The 14,820-nt window shown below is 38.7% G+C and overlaps 2 protein-coding genes and 1 pseudogene across 2 annotated transcripts; 1 reads left to right on the top strand and 2 right to left on the bottom strand.

Moving 5' to 3' along the window:
• Positions 1 to 271: 271 nt before the first annotated feature.
• LOC108821398 (indole-3-pyruvate monooxygenase YUCCA2) lies at positions 272 to 2,592 on the bottom strand. The gene is made up of 4 exons (XM_018594438.2): positions 1,592 to 2,592; positions 1,062 to 1,310; positions 831 to 953; positions 272 to 697 (listed from the first exon to the last, which is right to left on the bottom strand). The coding sequence occupies exons 1-4, from the start codon at positions 2,267 to 2,269 to the stop codon at positions 503 to 505; spliced, it is 1,245 nt and encodes a 414-aa protein (XP_018449940.1). The 5' UTR covers positions 2,270 to 2,592; the 3' UTR covers positions 272 to 502.
• Positions 2,593 to 4,101: 1,509 nt separating this feature from the next.
• On the top strand, positions 4,102 to 8,487 carry LOC108820217 (uncharacterized; annotated as a pseudogene).
• Positions 8,488 to 11,296: 2,809 nt separating this feature from the next.
• On the bottom strand, positions 11,297 to 12,847 carry LOC108820218 (uncharacterized). Its single transcript, XM_056992943.1, has 2 exons — positions 12,568 to 12,847; positions 11,297 to 12,486 (listed from the first exon to the last, which is right to left on the bottom strand). The coding sequence occupies exons 1-2, from the start codon at positions 12,845 to 12,847 to the stop codon at positions 11,297 to 11,299; spliced, it is 1,470 nt and encodes a 489-aa protein (XP_056848923.1).
• Positions 12,848 to 14,820: the final 1,973 nt, after the last annotated feature.

Genomic DNA, 14,820 nt, shown 5'->3' with positions numbered 1-14,820 from the left:
GTAGGTGCCACTCTGAAAATTTTTTTACGCGAATTTCCCAAATTAAATGTCTAGGAAAGCTCCACAACATCACCACCACCACCACCCAGTCACCCACTAACATTAAACATTGAGAACATTCATAAACTTTACAACATACACAATAACATAAAGCTGAATTCCTATAATATATATAAAGACTCAACCTAACTCTCGCTGTTTTCCATTCAACTGATTAAGTAAAAATAATATTTGAACTAAAGCTTTTATTACTTCAGCTTCAGTAACCATATTGAAATATTTAGCTTATTTAAACATCAAATATACATAAAACCAGATGTATATATACATAGAGGTGGACCATGATCTAATTTCTCCATCCAAAAATCGTTGACCTAACTCTTGTTTCTAACTCTCATATGTCACAATTAAAGAGTTAGGAATCTTACATGCACTACACTACTACCTCTTCTTTTATAATAAAGGTAATCCAAACTTGCCAAATCGATACCCAGAGCTCTCACTAACAATGCTGGGGACGAGAAAATGATACTTTATTTTGTTGAACAATATCATCAGCAATCTTCTTAGCATCAATGGCTGCACCAAGCAACCCGAGCCTTGTGAAACCAACTGCATACAGACCTCTGTCGCCTTTCCATCCATTAGGAAAAGATTGTCGCGGGAATCCATCTTTCTCAAAAAACATGTCCATTCCCTATAAGAAAAAAAAAATCGAAGTCAGAACAAGTTAATTCAACTGTTGATATTTCAGTAAGTTGCGGTATCTCAATATGTTAGAGAATTAAGAATAATGAAGATGTGGACGCATCATCGCCCATGGTACACACCTTTAGCCACATGGGTACATTGCTTTTGTAACCCGTAGCGAGTATAATGGCATCGAAGTTATCCACGCTCCCATCAACAAACTCTGCCGAATGTTGTATTACCCGTTTCAACTCCGGGTACACCTAAAAATAAAATACACATATATAGAAGAAAAAAAAATTCACTAGACCATTATCTTACCTTTTTTCTGGTAATCACTATGGTTTGAAACTACAACTTAACTAGTGTACCTTGATGTGTCCACTTCGGATTTTGGCGAGTGTGCCAACGTCCAAAACAGGAGTCTTTCCGCATTTGATCTTTCGTTCAAGAGGACCTAGTTTTGGCCGAATAAGTCCCAATCGATCCGTATCTCCAAGAACTAGTCGAGACATACTTAACAAGAACCGGTCAACCACTTGCACTGGAAACCACTTTAACAGGCTCGTGGATATTCCAAAAGTTGATATACCAAGCATTTCTTGAGGTAATATGTGCACCTGCAGCGTTAGTCAATAACACGATTAGTTGACAGCCCGCAAATGGAAACCTTATTAATCAACATCATCCTCTTACTAAGAATATAGGGCATGAGTACTTTCTTCAAAAGGGGAAAAATAAAGAATAACATATGCTTGCTAATCTTGATAACCAAGAGGTCATTAAAAGTTAGTGACTATCAAAGTACCGAGGGTATAATGGTATATGGAAGATACTATACTAAAATGACATCAAACTTTTGTGACACATAGCAAAGAGAAAAGTTTGTTGTTATTTTTACCGAGTCACGAACCACAAGGCAAGGATGAGCATTGAAGTTGCAAAGATCTAAGCACACTTCCATGCCGGAATTTCCACATCCCACGACCAAAACCTTCTTCTTTCCAAACATTTCACCACTCTTATAAGAGCTTGTGTGGAGGATTGGGCCACCGAAACTAACTATTCCATCAATGTCCGGAATGACCTCCTCCGCATTTTCCCCTGTCGCCACAACAAGCCACCGAGAAATATACTCCGATGTCTCCTCATTTTTTCTTCCGGCAGTCCTCACCCTCCATAAACCGCACTGTCTATCGAACTTCGCCTCTTCCACTGTTTGGTTGAAAACAGGCTTTAAGCCGAAGTGTTCGGTATAGGATTCAAGGTATTCTACGAACTGCTGCTTTGTAGGGTATGTAGGGTAGCATGAAGGGAAAGGCATTAAAGGAAGCTCACAGAATTGTTTAGGGAGATGAAGCCGGAGACGATCATATGTTTTGAGTTGCCATAATGAGGCAATGCAATTAGAACGTTCTAGAATTAAACTAGACATGTCTCTAGACTTCAGACAGGCCGCCACTGCCAGCCCAGATGGTCCAGAACCAACAATGATTGGCTCGTGGATGAATAAACATCTTGATTCCTCCATAAAAGGATCATGGACTCTCTTCCCTAGTGTTTCTGTTAAAAACTCCATAAAAGAGAAAGCAAAGAAAGAAGCTAGAGAAAGAGATCTGAAGATGCGCAAGAAGATGCAAGAAGTGAAGTTGAAGACTGATTTTGCAATAGGTTTTTAAACCTCCTTTCTGACTCGTGGATAATTATGTCCCGAGAACCAGGGAATAAAAAGAGAATGAGTTTCACTGATCTTATCTACAGAAACAATTAAGAAATAAATAATATAGAAATAGATAAGAACATCGGATATTCCCTTCAGATCAGGGGAGATCGAAGGGTGAAGATCTTGCAGTGTTCGATATTAATAAATTTCTCAAGAATTTAGTTTTCAAATTAAGAGAAGAAAAGGTTAGCGATTCTGAAACAAACACTTGGGTGAGACCAATAACTATATATGAGTTGAAAAGAGAGAGATGAGATGGTGATGGTGTCATGACCTAATGAACTAGAGATATATACATGTCTATTAGTGGATTGGGGATGTATGTTTAATTTTATTTTAACTAGTACTTCTTACGGATTATTATGCCATTATAGGCAGTTGCAATTTGATAACGAACCATTAACGATTATACTTTTCTTTCCTTTTTAGGTATCTCACTTTAGAAAAAGGAAGGATTGCAAAACGACAATTCTTCAAGAAAAGAATGACGCAGCTAGATCATTACGCTGCAATGTCAAACCAAACTAAAAGTTATAGAACTTTTTTACCTGAAAATTAATAAAACTAAACTTTCATCCACGTATCCATCAAGATGTTTACCTTATTTGTAATACGTAAAATGTATAATTTTCTATGTTTTCTAAATGTATGTATATGTAATTGGTTGTTCATATATATTATATTAATTGTGGTGGAATATTAATTTCGTTGATATGTTACATAAGTTGTTTTTTCATTTGATAATTTTTAGTTTTTTTACTACATGTATTATCTATATATATATATATTGTATTTGTTTAGTAATTCTATCACTCTACTGATTATTATCCCAACTTTTTATTCCAAAATTTATAAGTTTATTAGAGTTATTTTTTAACCACAAGGTGGTGAGCTAGTGGTTTTGAAGGAGTTTCAGCTCAATACGGACCCGGCTTCGAAACTCCGTGTGGCCACCCGGGCTAGCGCTAAATCGCAAGAATATGTGAAATACCGTGAGCTTCGTGGGATTAGTCGGTTGACATCGGTCGCCGGATCCCCACAGTTATCAAAAAAAAAGTTCATGATTTTTGATCAGTAACGAGTGGGTAACTTTCATTAAGACGATTGGCGATTTTTTCGGCGAAACGCGACCTAGGGTTCTCAACATGATTTCGGCGCCGCCGCCGGACTCATCAGGGACGGATCCGACTTCCAAGGATGATCCGACTCTGAAGGATGGCTCGCTGCAAGGGAAAGAAGGTTCTGGGGAAGAGTTACAAGGGTTGAAGGTATCTGCTCCGAAAGCTACGTCGTGGGTTGGTGTGGCACAGGAGAAAAATGTTTTGCGGAAGTACGACCTTGATATCACAAATCTGGAAGGTCATCTAACGGTGGAGATCCCTGACGAAGTGGTTGTCAACGTGAACCCACTTTGGGAGGATTTTCTGATAGGCAAGTTTCTGGACACAGCGCCTCACATCGCTAGAGTTCACTCAGTGGTAAACAAGATCTGGAGAGAAGGAGGAAAGGGACAGCAATTAGAAGTCTTTGAAGTGGATTCTACAACCATGAAGTTTCGAGTCTCTGACCCATTTATGAGAGCTCAAATCCTGAAAAGGGGAATGTGGAACATTGGAAACATTCCACTAGTTGTAGCCAAATGGACACCGGCAGAACTCGAGGAGAAGCCATAAATCAAGTCGATTCCGATGTGGGTTTACCTAAAAAATGTTCCTATGAGTATGTTCTCATGGAAAGGTTTAAGCTTTATCACAAGTGCGGTTGGACATCCGGTGAAACTTCATCCTGAGACAGCTTCCTGTTCAAACTTCAAGCTTGCAAAAGTGTTTGTGAATGTGAACCTGTCAAAGGAGTTACCGAAGGAAATCAACTTCACAAAAAATGGGAAGTCTACCACGTTTGAATTCACTTACCCTCGCTTACCAATTCGCTGTCTTGCGTGTGGCAAATGGGGTCATGTGGAGAAGGTTTGTGTTGTTAACAAGAAGGAGGGAACATCTAAATCAGTAACAGAGATATTAGAGGAGGGGTATTCAAGAGAAAGGGCAGGAGAGATACTGGCTGCTAACGAGGGGACTGCTATAATTACTGAAAGTGAGCCAAAGACTCCAGAGAAAGCAGTGACGGAGTCAGTGGCAGAGGAAGTAATAGAAGTTATAGAAGAGATTGAAGAGGGTGAAGTGGTGTCGGGTTGGTCTGATGTGGATCCTGGGAAAGCAAGCAAAAGCCCTCGAACCTTAAAGTATGGACAGGTAAAAATTGCTGCAAGGTTTGCTGCTCTGACTCAAGTGGATGACAATGGTGATCTAGTTGAGCAAGAGGAAGAGGAAGAGCATGGTGATAAAGAAGCTGACAATAGCGATGAAACAACCGAAAAGGATGGTGATAAGGAAGCTGCAACTGATGAAAAGGAAGCTGAGATATCAGAGGAGAATATGCCTATAACTCCTGGAAAAGATCATGTTCAGAATGGGAAGGAGGACAGCTCTATCACAGAACAAAAGGAAGAAGAAGAAACTGTAGGAGGTACAAGCTTACGAGCCTCACTCCCACGTGCCTCCAAAACAAACCATAGGGTCATCCCCGAGGGAGTTGGAAAGGAAAAAACTAACCCAGCCACACTGGGAAAAAGGTCTCGAAAATCTTCTCAATGACAGGGTTCTTCTGGAATGTAAGAGGATTTAACAGAACTTCAAAGCATAAGGTTGTACATAATCGGATTCAAAATAAAGGGCTTCAATTTGGAGCTATTTTAGAGACTAGAGTCAAGGAAAACAAGGCGGAGCATATTGTTTCTTCTGTTTTTCCGGGCTAGTCCTTTGTAAATAACTATGAGTATGGTAGGAAGGAAAGAATCTGGGTTTTATGGAGTCCACAAGTACGGGTAACACCAGTTTTCAAGTCGGATCAGATCATCACTGTGTCAGTTCTACTGGAGGGTGAAACAGAGGAGTTCTTCTGTTCTTTTTTATATGCAGAGAACACATCAGAGAGAAAGAAGAAGCTATGGGAGGATATTAAAAACCATCAGAATTCGCCTATGTTGAGAAACAAAGAATGGGTCATCATGGGGGATTTTAACGAAATTCTTAAAAGCGATGAGCACTCCAATCATCAAGCTGCGGGTCTCTCCACTTCGGGAATGAGGGATTTCAAAGAAGTAATTCAGCACTGTAATCTAATGGATATGGGATACCAGGGACCACAATTTACATGGTGCAACAAGAGAGACGAGGGTTTGATTTGCAAGAAGCTTGATCGAATCCTAGTCAACGAAACTTGGTTGAATCAGCGCACACAAGCCTATGGTGTATTTGAAGCAGGAGGTTGCTCTGATCACCTCAGGGGAAGGTTTCATCTGAGAGTTGAGACAGTGGGCAAGAGGAAGCTTTTCAAGTTTTCAAATGCCCTCGTTGATACACCAGACTTCCTTCAAGCTGTAAAAGACTTCTGGAAAAACACCCAACCGTTATTTGTCTCAACATCAGCGCTCTACAGATTTTCGAAATCCCTCAAAGCCTTGAAACCCATGATTCGAAAAGGGTAAAAGAAGACCAGGACTTATGTGAAAAGCAGGAGAGCCTTTTCAGAGACCCCTCCCAAGAAAATGTGCACGCTGAGATGGTGGCAAATGAACGATGGCAAAGAGTTACAGCCATAGAGGAAAAAATTTAGAAGCAGAGGTCAAAACTACAATGGTTACAAGTTGGAGACCACAACAACAAGGCATTTCACAATGCTGCGAAAGTTAGAGAAGTTCGGAACAGCATCAGGGAGATTAAATGTCCATCAGGAAGAGTGGCTACTTCTCAGGAGGAAATTAAAACCGAGGCTGAAAGATTCTTCAAAGAGTTTCTCAACTTTGAACCCACATATATTCAAACTAAAACAGTTGCAGAGCTGCAAGAGATCCTGCCCTTTCATTGCAGCGATGAAGAGAGATCACTGCTCGTCAAGCCGGTGACAGAGGATGAAATTCGTGAAGTTGTGTTCCATATGCCAAGTAATAAATCACCTGGTCCTGATGGTTACACAACAGAATTTTTCAAAGCTTCTTGGAGTGTCATTGCAAAATATTTTACTGTAGCGGTGCAATCTTTCTTCAGCAAAGGGTTTCTACCGAAAGGTTTGAACACAACAATTCTTGCTCTCATCCCCAAGAAGGAATCAGCAGTAGAGATGAAAGACTACAGGCCAATTTCGTGCTGCAATGTCCTATATAAGGTGATCTCCAAGATCATAGCGAACAGGCTAAAAGGTACTCTTCCCCAATGTATCTCTCATAACCAATCAGCGTTTGTAAGAGATAGACTGCTCGTGGAGAATCTGTTGTTGGCAACTGAGATAGTAAAGGACTATCACAAAGAGGATATCACTCCTAGATGTGCAATGAAAATTGACATCGCAAAAGCCTTTGAGTCCGTCCATTGGGAGTTCCTCTTGAACACGCTGAGAGCACTAAACATTCTGGAGGAGTTTATTCATTGGATCGAGCTATGTGTTTTCACGCCTTCCTTTTCAGTGCAAGTCAACGGGAGTTAGCAGGATTCTTTCAAAGCAAACGAGGATTGAGACAAGGATGCGCCCTCTCCCCTTATCTCTTTGTTATCTGCATGAATGTCCTGCCACATATGTTAGACAGAGCAGCGGCAAGGAAGCAAATCGGTTACCACCCTCGCTGCCAAAATATCCTCCTCACGCACTTGTGCTTCGCAGATGATCTCATGGTCTTCACTGATGGGACAAAGCGCTCCATTGAAGGTGTTCTCCAAATATTTGAGGAATTCTCAGTGGCTTCGGGGTTGAAGATCAGCCTTGAGAAATCTACTCTGTTTGTTGCTGGGGTCTCTTCAAATGATGAAGAGGATATTCATAGCGCCTTCCCCTTTACTTCAGGGCAACTTCCCGTTCGATATTTAGGTCTCCCTCTCCTAACTAAGCGTATGACCGTTCATGATTACCTACCATTAGTGGAGAGAGTCGGAAAGAGAATGAAATCCTTGACCGGGAGATTCTTGTCACATGGAGGCCGGCTACAACTTATCAAGTCCGTCATCACCAGTCTCACCAACTTTTGGATGCAAGCTTTCAAACTTCCTAGCAGTTGTCTGAAGGAAATAGAGAGGCTTTGTTCAGCTTTCTTGTGGTCAGGACCGGAGCTGAATACTAACAAAGCTAAAGTAAGCTGGACTGATGTCTGCTTACCAAAACAAGAAGGAGGCCTCGGACTGAGACCACTGAAAGAGGTTAACACAGTCCACAGCCTAAAACTAATATGGAGGATTCTTTCTTCGAGGAGCTCGCTTTGGGTTCGGTGGGTACATTGTTATCTGATTAGGAAAGGATCATTCTAGTCGGTCAGAGAGAGCACAGCTTGCCGATCATGGGTATGGCGGAAGCTTCTCAAACTTCGTGATCTAGCAAAGCAATTTTTCAGGAAGGAAGTCAGGAATGGGAATGAAACCTCTTTCTGGTATGATGTTTGGTCGAATCTTGGGTGTCTTAAAGATGTGGTGGGAGATAGTGGGCGCTTTTCTCTGGGAATATCTGAGACTCCAGTTGTTGCAGATGTTATGGATAATCACCGGAGAAGAAGACACAGACTGAAAATTTTGAACGATGTAGAAAAGGAGATTGAGATCCTAAGGGCGGCTGCAAGCAGTGAAGAGGATATCTCCCTATGGAAACAAGGGGAAGGGAAGTATATGAATGTGTTCTCTGCAAAAAAGACTTGGTTGCAGTTGCGGTCTGCTCAAGCAGCCTGCGGATGGAGCAAAGGCATATGGTTCTCTCAATCCACGCCGAAATATTCCTTCATCATTTTGGTAGCTCTTCGTCAGCGCCTAAACACTTGTGACAGGATCCAAAGATGGAACGCTGCAATCAACCCAACTTGTGTGCTCTGTAATGCAACAAATGAAACATGCCATCATTTTTTATTTAGTTGCGACTACTCCAAGCAGATATGGCAGGCACTGGCGGGGGGAATTCTTCAGGGTGACTTTACTACGTCTTGGGACGGCATAGTAGACATCATCTCAAAAACAGATTGCCTCCAACGAAGCAGTTTCTGATACGCTACACTTTCCAAGCAACGGTTCATGCGTTGTGGCGAGAGAGAAACGCCCGAAGACATGGCGAACAGCCACAACTGCAGGAACAATTGCTAAGTTTATAGATAAAGCAATCAGACTAAAATTGCTCTCGGTAAAAGGACTGGGACACAAATATCTTGAAGATAGCTTGAGGACTTGGTTTGAAACTAGGGGATAGTTTTTTCAGCTTTTTCATAGGTTTTAAAGTATAGGTTTCATCAAGAAATTTTTGATTGAATAAAATTTTGCTTTCATTCAAAAAAAAAAAAACTTTCATTAAGAAATTACGTTGGTTTGGAGAAGCTAAACATGAATCTCACCTCTAAGAGTGATATTTGAATATTTTCAGATCTGTTTCACGAATAATATTTATCCAGAAGTCTTTTGATCAATGCATATGTTAGTTTTGAGATTTACTTTCTTTGTGTGTTTTTATAGAAGATTTTTCTAGTAGTCTTCCAACTTTTTTGTTAACAAAAAATAACGAGTAAACTTCTCCAGAAATCTTCTGAGAAAAATATGTTAGTTTTGCAATTGACCGAATTTTGTAAACTTTGACTTTTTATGGAAGACTTTTTGAAAAGTCTTACGTGGAAGACTTCCTGGGGAAGTCTTCTTTACTATTACATGAAGTTTTTTCACTGTCGTAAGAAGTCTCTATAGTATGTTTTGCAATTGATAACATTAAAATATTTAATATTAATTAGAAAACTTCTTGAGAAGTTTTTTGAACTTTATTTCGTGTTTCTGGTCAAACCTTTGATTACAAAAGAATACTTCTATAGAATTCTTTAAATAAAAGTCAAATATAGTCAACTGCAAAAATAACCTATGCAGATTTTTTACAATAGTGAGAAGAAGTTATTTGACTGTTAGAAGACTTCTTCTAAGAAAAAGTCACATATTTGCAGAATTTTGATCGATTACAAAACCAACATAAGAGAAGAAATTAAAAGTCTACTTTGATATTTTGGAGAACTTCTCAAATACAAAAATATGCTACTATTTACACAGGAAGACTTCTTAAGAAATCTGCTGTATAGTAGATTTCTTAAATAGTTATCCTTCGTTACAATTGTAAAAATGACTTAAATGAAAGACTGTTTAAGAAGTCTTCGCTGGAAGACTTTTGAAGAAGTTTTCTAATCAATTTTGTTAAACTTTCATTTTCTCTAAATTTAAACTGATTTTTTTAAGATTATTTTGTTAATTCATGTATATTGACTATACTGGAGCTCCTAAATGAAATAAATAACTTATTCGGTGATAATTATGAGGCTGTAAATATTCATTTTTAATGTTTCTAGTTAATGAAAGAAGATTTTTTAAGAATTCTTATACGTTTAGTAAACTTCAAAATATGTTTTTTTAACTTTCAAAAGTGTTAAAAAATTTCATGAGATTTAACTTTCATGAGATTTAAAATTTCAACTTTCACTTAAAATTTATGTTTCCTACTTAAATTATATTTTTCCGCTTACATTTATTTTCTTGCTTAATTCACGTGAAGTCGAAGTCTTCTACATTAGCTTTTGTAATTGTATTTTCAAGAGTTTTAAGTAATTTCAAGATATACTAAGTAACTTGTATTTTCAAGAGTGTTATGAACTTATCGTTATGTTAGTTATGTTGAACTTGTGTCAACAATTATATTATTACTAGGGGTTAACCCACCCTATGGGGGGGGGGGGGTAAATGAACAAATGAATAATATATAAACATCTTCAAATAATGTGTAATTACAAATATAAATGTATTCTTGTAGCATCATCTTTTACTAATTGATTTTATTAGGTATTATAAATATATCTTGCTATTAAAAATCATTAAAAACATAACCATTTTACATATTTTAAATATTTTATATGATTTTAAGTAGTAGTATTAATATAAAAACTATGATCCTTGGTTTAAAAATGAAAAAAAAAATGAATTATATTTTTATTTTTGGGTTATTTATTAATTTACTGATATTTTTCTTTGTTTATATTTTTATAGTTTCTTATTTAAATGGTGTGAAAATTAGATTTATTGTAAATAAAAATACAGATTATTGATTCTTTTATATGTTAAGATTAAGTAAAGCATATTATCTGAATACATACAACTTTCTAAATAAATTTTATTGATTAGTTTGTAGAAATGATTTTTATTATTTATTTCTCTATATATAATTATTTCTTATATATTCAGAAAATTACTATAATTTGTTATTATGAAGATAAATTTTTCTTTTATTTATTAGATTTTTTATTTAAAATAAATTACTTTGATATATAACTTGTTAAATATATCAAAGTAAATTATGTTGATATATTTTACTATAACTTAGATTAAATAATATTTACTAAATTATGTTGTATTTCTTAAATATTGTTTTGTAACTTTGAAAAAGTGAAAATGTAAATATTAGTAAACGAAATTTATATTAGTTTAAAAAAATTATATTAGTTATAGTTTATATCAAATTTACAAACAAAATGCCGGATGGAAAATGAGCTAAGGTATTTGAGAGCAAAGCTCGACAAAAGCATAGATGCTCAAATCTGGAAGGAAATGTGCAACTTGTAAGCCTCAAGGGTAGTTAATAATTTAATGGCAATGTTGCAAGTTGAACTATTGTTTCCTTGTAAACATGGTGTGACCAGTGAACATAATAGATGCAAGTGATATAAGGAGGAAACATAACCAAATAAACTAAGTTTTTTTTTTTTTGAACAACGATTTTAATTGAATAAAAGAGGAAGAGTTTAGCAGATGAAACAGAAGGTTTAGCGGCCCAACACAGCTAGCCCATTAAAATAGAAGAGACAAATGAGGCCTTAAGGGCCTTTTTCGCTAAGAGATCCACATCGCTGTTCTGGGAACGAGGGATGTGGAGGTAACCGATCGAATCGAAGCTTGACGAGAGAGCTTTGATGTCTTGAAGGACGCCATAGATTTCTTTCACTTGATTCTGGGAGGAGATTGCTCTGATGAGCGTTGCGCAGTCGGAGTAGAAGGATACCGGTGAGAAGCCTAGGTCACGAGCTCGTGCGATGCCTTCCTGGAGAGCTAAGGCTTCCGCCATTAGAGGTGAACCGACATCCTCTATGATACGAGTACCTGATAGGGGAGCTGCCAGATGACTACCCGTAAGCCGCCATGCAATCCCTGCTCTGTTCCGATTTGAATCCCATGCGGCGTCGACAGAGCATCGGTGAGATCGAGCTGCGTTGGCCTCCTGTAGACGGTTCGTCTTCATAGGTAAAGCTTCCTTTTCTTTTGCGTTGTCTTGAGCTTGATTCCATTCCAGTGCAGCTGCTATACTTTTAGTAATAATTTCCATTGGTTGTGCTGTCTTGTTCTCAAAGATTAACTTGTTTCGTGCCAACCATAGGAACCAGACTATCCAAGGGAGAATCGGTACTCTTACTCCTGTAGGAGGGAGACAGACGATCGTTCTTGCCATAACCGCCAGGTCTTGAAAATCCGCCTCAGCAGCTAGGTGAACTGGTGAGCTGAGGGGAGCTAAGCGCCACACTTCCTTTGCAAAAGGGCATTGGAAGAACACATGCATAGCTGTTTCTTCTTCCTTACAGCAAGGACATTGCGTATCGGTGTTGATTCCTCTTCGTTGCAGTTCCTTCCCCAAAGGTAAGGCCCCTTGAGCTATAGACCACAAGAATAGGATGAGTTTTGGTGCTGTTTTCACCGACCAAATGTCCTTGATCCAGCTGAATTCAAGAGGCAGAGAGAGATTGGGAGGCATGTCTTGAGAGGTCGCTATCCCTTCTGATTGATTCCTGGAGTTGTAGCCTGACTTTGTCGAGTAAACACCGGAGGTCAGAGGGAGCCACACATAGATGTCTTCTACACCTTCTTTGCTTGGCTTTATCTGTTGTATCAGATGGCCAAAGCCCGGTAAGAGTTTATCAATCCTCTCCTTGTTCCATTGTAGACTATCTGTTAGAAGATCGGATACTCTGAGATCGATCACTGATTCGTGGATGGGTCCAAAAGGTCTTGTTTGAGTCTTGAGCGATATCCATCAATCTTTCCAGATTCTTGTGTTCTCACCATTTCCAATGGCTTTCCCCAGGTTTTCTTGGAGGAGGTCTCTGCCATGTAGAATACTACGCCATCCGTGAGAGCAGACTGCAGGAACCTTGACGTCGAGGAAGCTCTTCTTATGACAATATTTGCCGGTAAGTACTCTAGCTAACAAGCAGTTTGGCGCTGTTAATATCCTCCATGCTATTTTTGCGAGTAATGCTTGATTAAAGATCTGAATATCTCTCAGTCCCAGTCCTCCTGTCCCTTTTGGTTTTGTTAATTTATCCCAGGCTAACCAACACATTCCTTTCTTGTCAGGAGCTTTATCCCACCAGAAGCGAGTTAAAGCAGATTTTATTCTGTTGCAGAGGCTCTGTGGCAGTTTGGCAGTTGGAAGCAGGACATAGCGTATGTAGGCATCGCTGTGAGGACTGACTTAAGCATGGTCAGTTTGCCTGCACGTGAGAGGAACCTTGTAGACCAGTTGGATGCTCGCTGGCGAATCCTATCCACTATTGAGGTAAAAAGATCTTTTCCAAATAAACTAAGTTATATTTTGACTTGGCTACATAGTCTTCGAATACCACTCTAGTATCACTCTCAGTCCTCCGTAATACTCATTCATCCCATTAGTGTGAAGAATTTTTTCTTCTGATTTCTTGTGACGCATGCCAAGGAACAGTGACATGTCAGAGGAGTCTAAATAAAATTGCGGTCAAAGGAAGCTCAGTTTGTCTTCAGTTATCCTAACATGGCTCGCAGATCCAGCAGGCTGATTATAAGTAAGCGTTAATGCTGAATCGTTTTCTTTCCTCTCTTCGAGTAGCCACTGTGCTCCGGAGGCGTTGGGAGAATGGTTTTCTGCCTTGCCTTCCCTTTTGGCCTCCTGTGAAGCAATGAACCAAATTACAAATGAAGAACCGGGGTTTTGAAACAATGAAACATCAGTTTATTCTGGTCTATTTACAACTTTGATACAATAAATATCAATGAGGATAGCTTGCTGAAATACATATCTGTTGGGTTGGTGACTTATTAAGAGTTCAGGCTAACATGATTTCCCCGTATAATTATTTCTTTTCTTTATACCAACTCTTCCCCTGCAAAAGAAATATTTAAATCTCTCAACACACGTGATCACATAGACATACATATAAACAACTTTGTGAAAATCGATTAACTGAAACCTTCATTGAAGTTCTTCACGGTACTTAGCATCCATTTCTTTGTTAGGAGGGTACATAGGTAATTTCCAAGTATAAAACTTTGTGTTAAAATACTGAATGAATGGAAAAACCACATAAAAGACCAAAACATTGTCAGTTCAAAACATATATACATGGCTGTAATATCGGATCAAATAGTTATAGTTCTTTCCGTGTTAGTTTTGATATTTTGGTAGCCATATAGAAAGTCAGTGGGTAATGAGTGGCACTTAGCCAATGTCGTGTTCCAATCCCTGATAACACCAACATCAGTGGAGTCATTACAGGATGGGCATGTGAGTGAAGCAACCTCACGCTTACGCTTCTTATAACATTTAGAGCAGGATATGTAAAATCAGCCATCGATAGTCTAGATGGCGTCAACTATTCCAGTACACAGGAACTCTACAACCTGAGATCAAGCGTATATAGGGATGTCAAAAATGAATGGAGTATGACAACCATAAGCAAATGGAAATACATAGATAATGAACCGAAGGTGGGGAGTTGGTTACATAGGTGTTGAGCTCCGACACACTGACCGTTTTAATTTTTTCTCACTTCTTTTTTTTCGGCGGACTCCAAGAAGAGTCAAAGTCTATTAGGTTCAGTTAGCTTGGGAGAGAAGAAGAGGATTCATGTAAAATATATCTTGTTAATTAAAATGATGATTTACAAGTGTATATATACAATTGTGGTTTAACCAACAAATCTAAATCAAAACTGTAATACTTGTTTTAAATAACGCCTTCGACATATCGTTTTCTCTCCCAAGCCCAGAAATCGAGACAGTCGTTTCTTCCATGATTTCCGACGCCGGCAGCTCCTTAGCTCGCCGGCGTCACCGTCCTTTCTCTCCGTTTCTCTATCTTAGCTCCTCTTTTGTTTCCTTTGTTGATTTGCTCCAAGTTTTTCTCTTGTTCTTAGTTTTCTTAAGTTCTTCTTTTGTTCATGGTTGTGCAAGCTGTCGTTCCTGTCATATCCAAACCTGTTGGCTCTTGTTTCTCACTTGTAGTCCAGCTCCGTCCGTCACAGCTGCACTTGTATCAGATCTGGCTTTTGAGGGTTGCGT

The sequence above is a fragment of the Raphanus sativus genome, chromosome 8 (assembly GCF_000801105.2).
Source record: "Raphanus sativus cultivar WK10039 chromosome 8, ASM80110v3, whole genome shotgun sequence".
In the NCBI taxonomy this organism is placed as follows: Eukaryota; Viridiplantae; Streptophyta; class Magnoliopsida; order Brassicales; family Brassicaceae; genus Raphanus; species Raphanus sativus.
Note: the sequence above shows the minus strand (reverse complement) of the source record. Positions and strands in the feature narration are given on the sequence as shown.

Bases quoted from the DNA above. Each gene is read 5' to 3' on its own strand.
- LOC108821398 (XM_018594438.2), bottom strand. From the start codon at position 2,269: ATGGAGTTTTTAACAGAAACACTAGGGAAGAGAGTCCATGATCCTTTT. The intron at 1,311-1,591 runs GTAAAAATAACA...CTAACGCTGCAG, and splicing joins GCCTTGTGGTTCGTGACTCG to GTGCACATATTACCTCAAGA. The intron at 698-830 runs GTGTGTACCATG...TTTTTCTTATAG, and splicing joins ATGTACCCATGTGGCTAAAG to GGAATGGACATGTTTTTTGA.
- LOC108820218 (XM_056992943.1), bottom strand. From the start codon at position 12,847: ATGTGTTGGTTAGCCTGGGATAAATTAACAAAACCAAAAGGGACAGGA. The intron at 12,487-12,567 runs GTGAGAACACAA...TCCACGAATCAG, and splicing joins GGGGAAAGCCATTGGAAATG to TGATCGATCTCAGAGTATCC.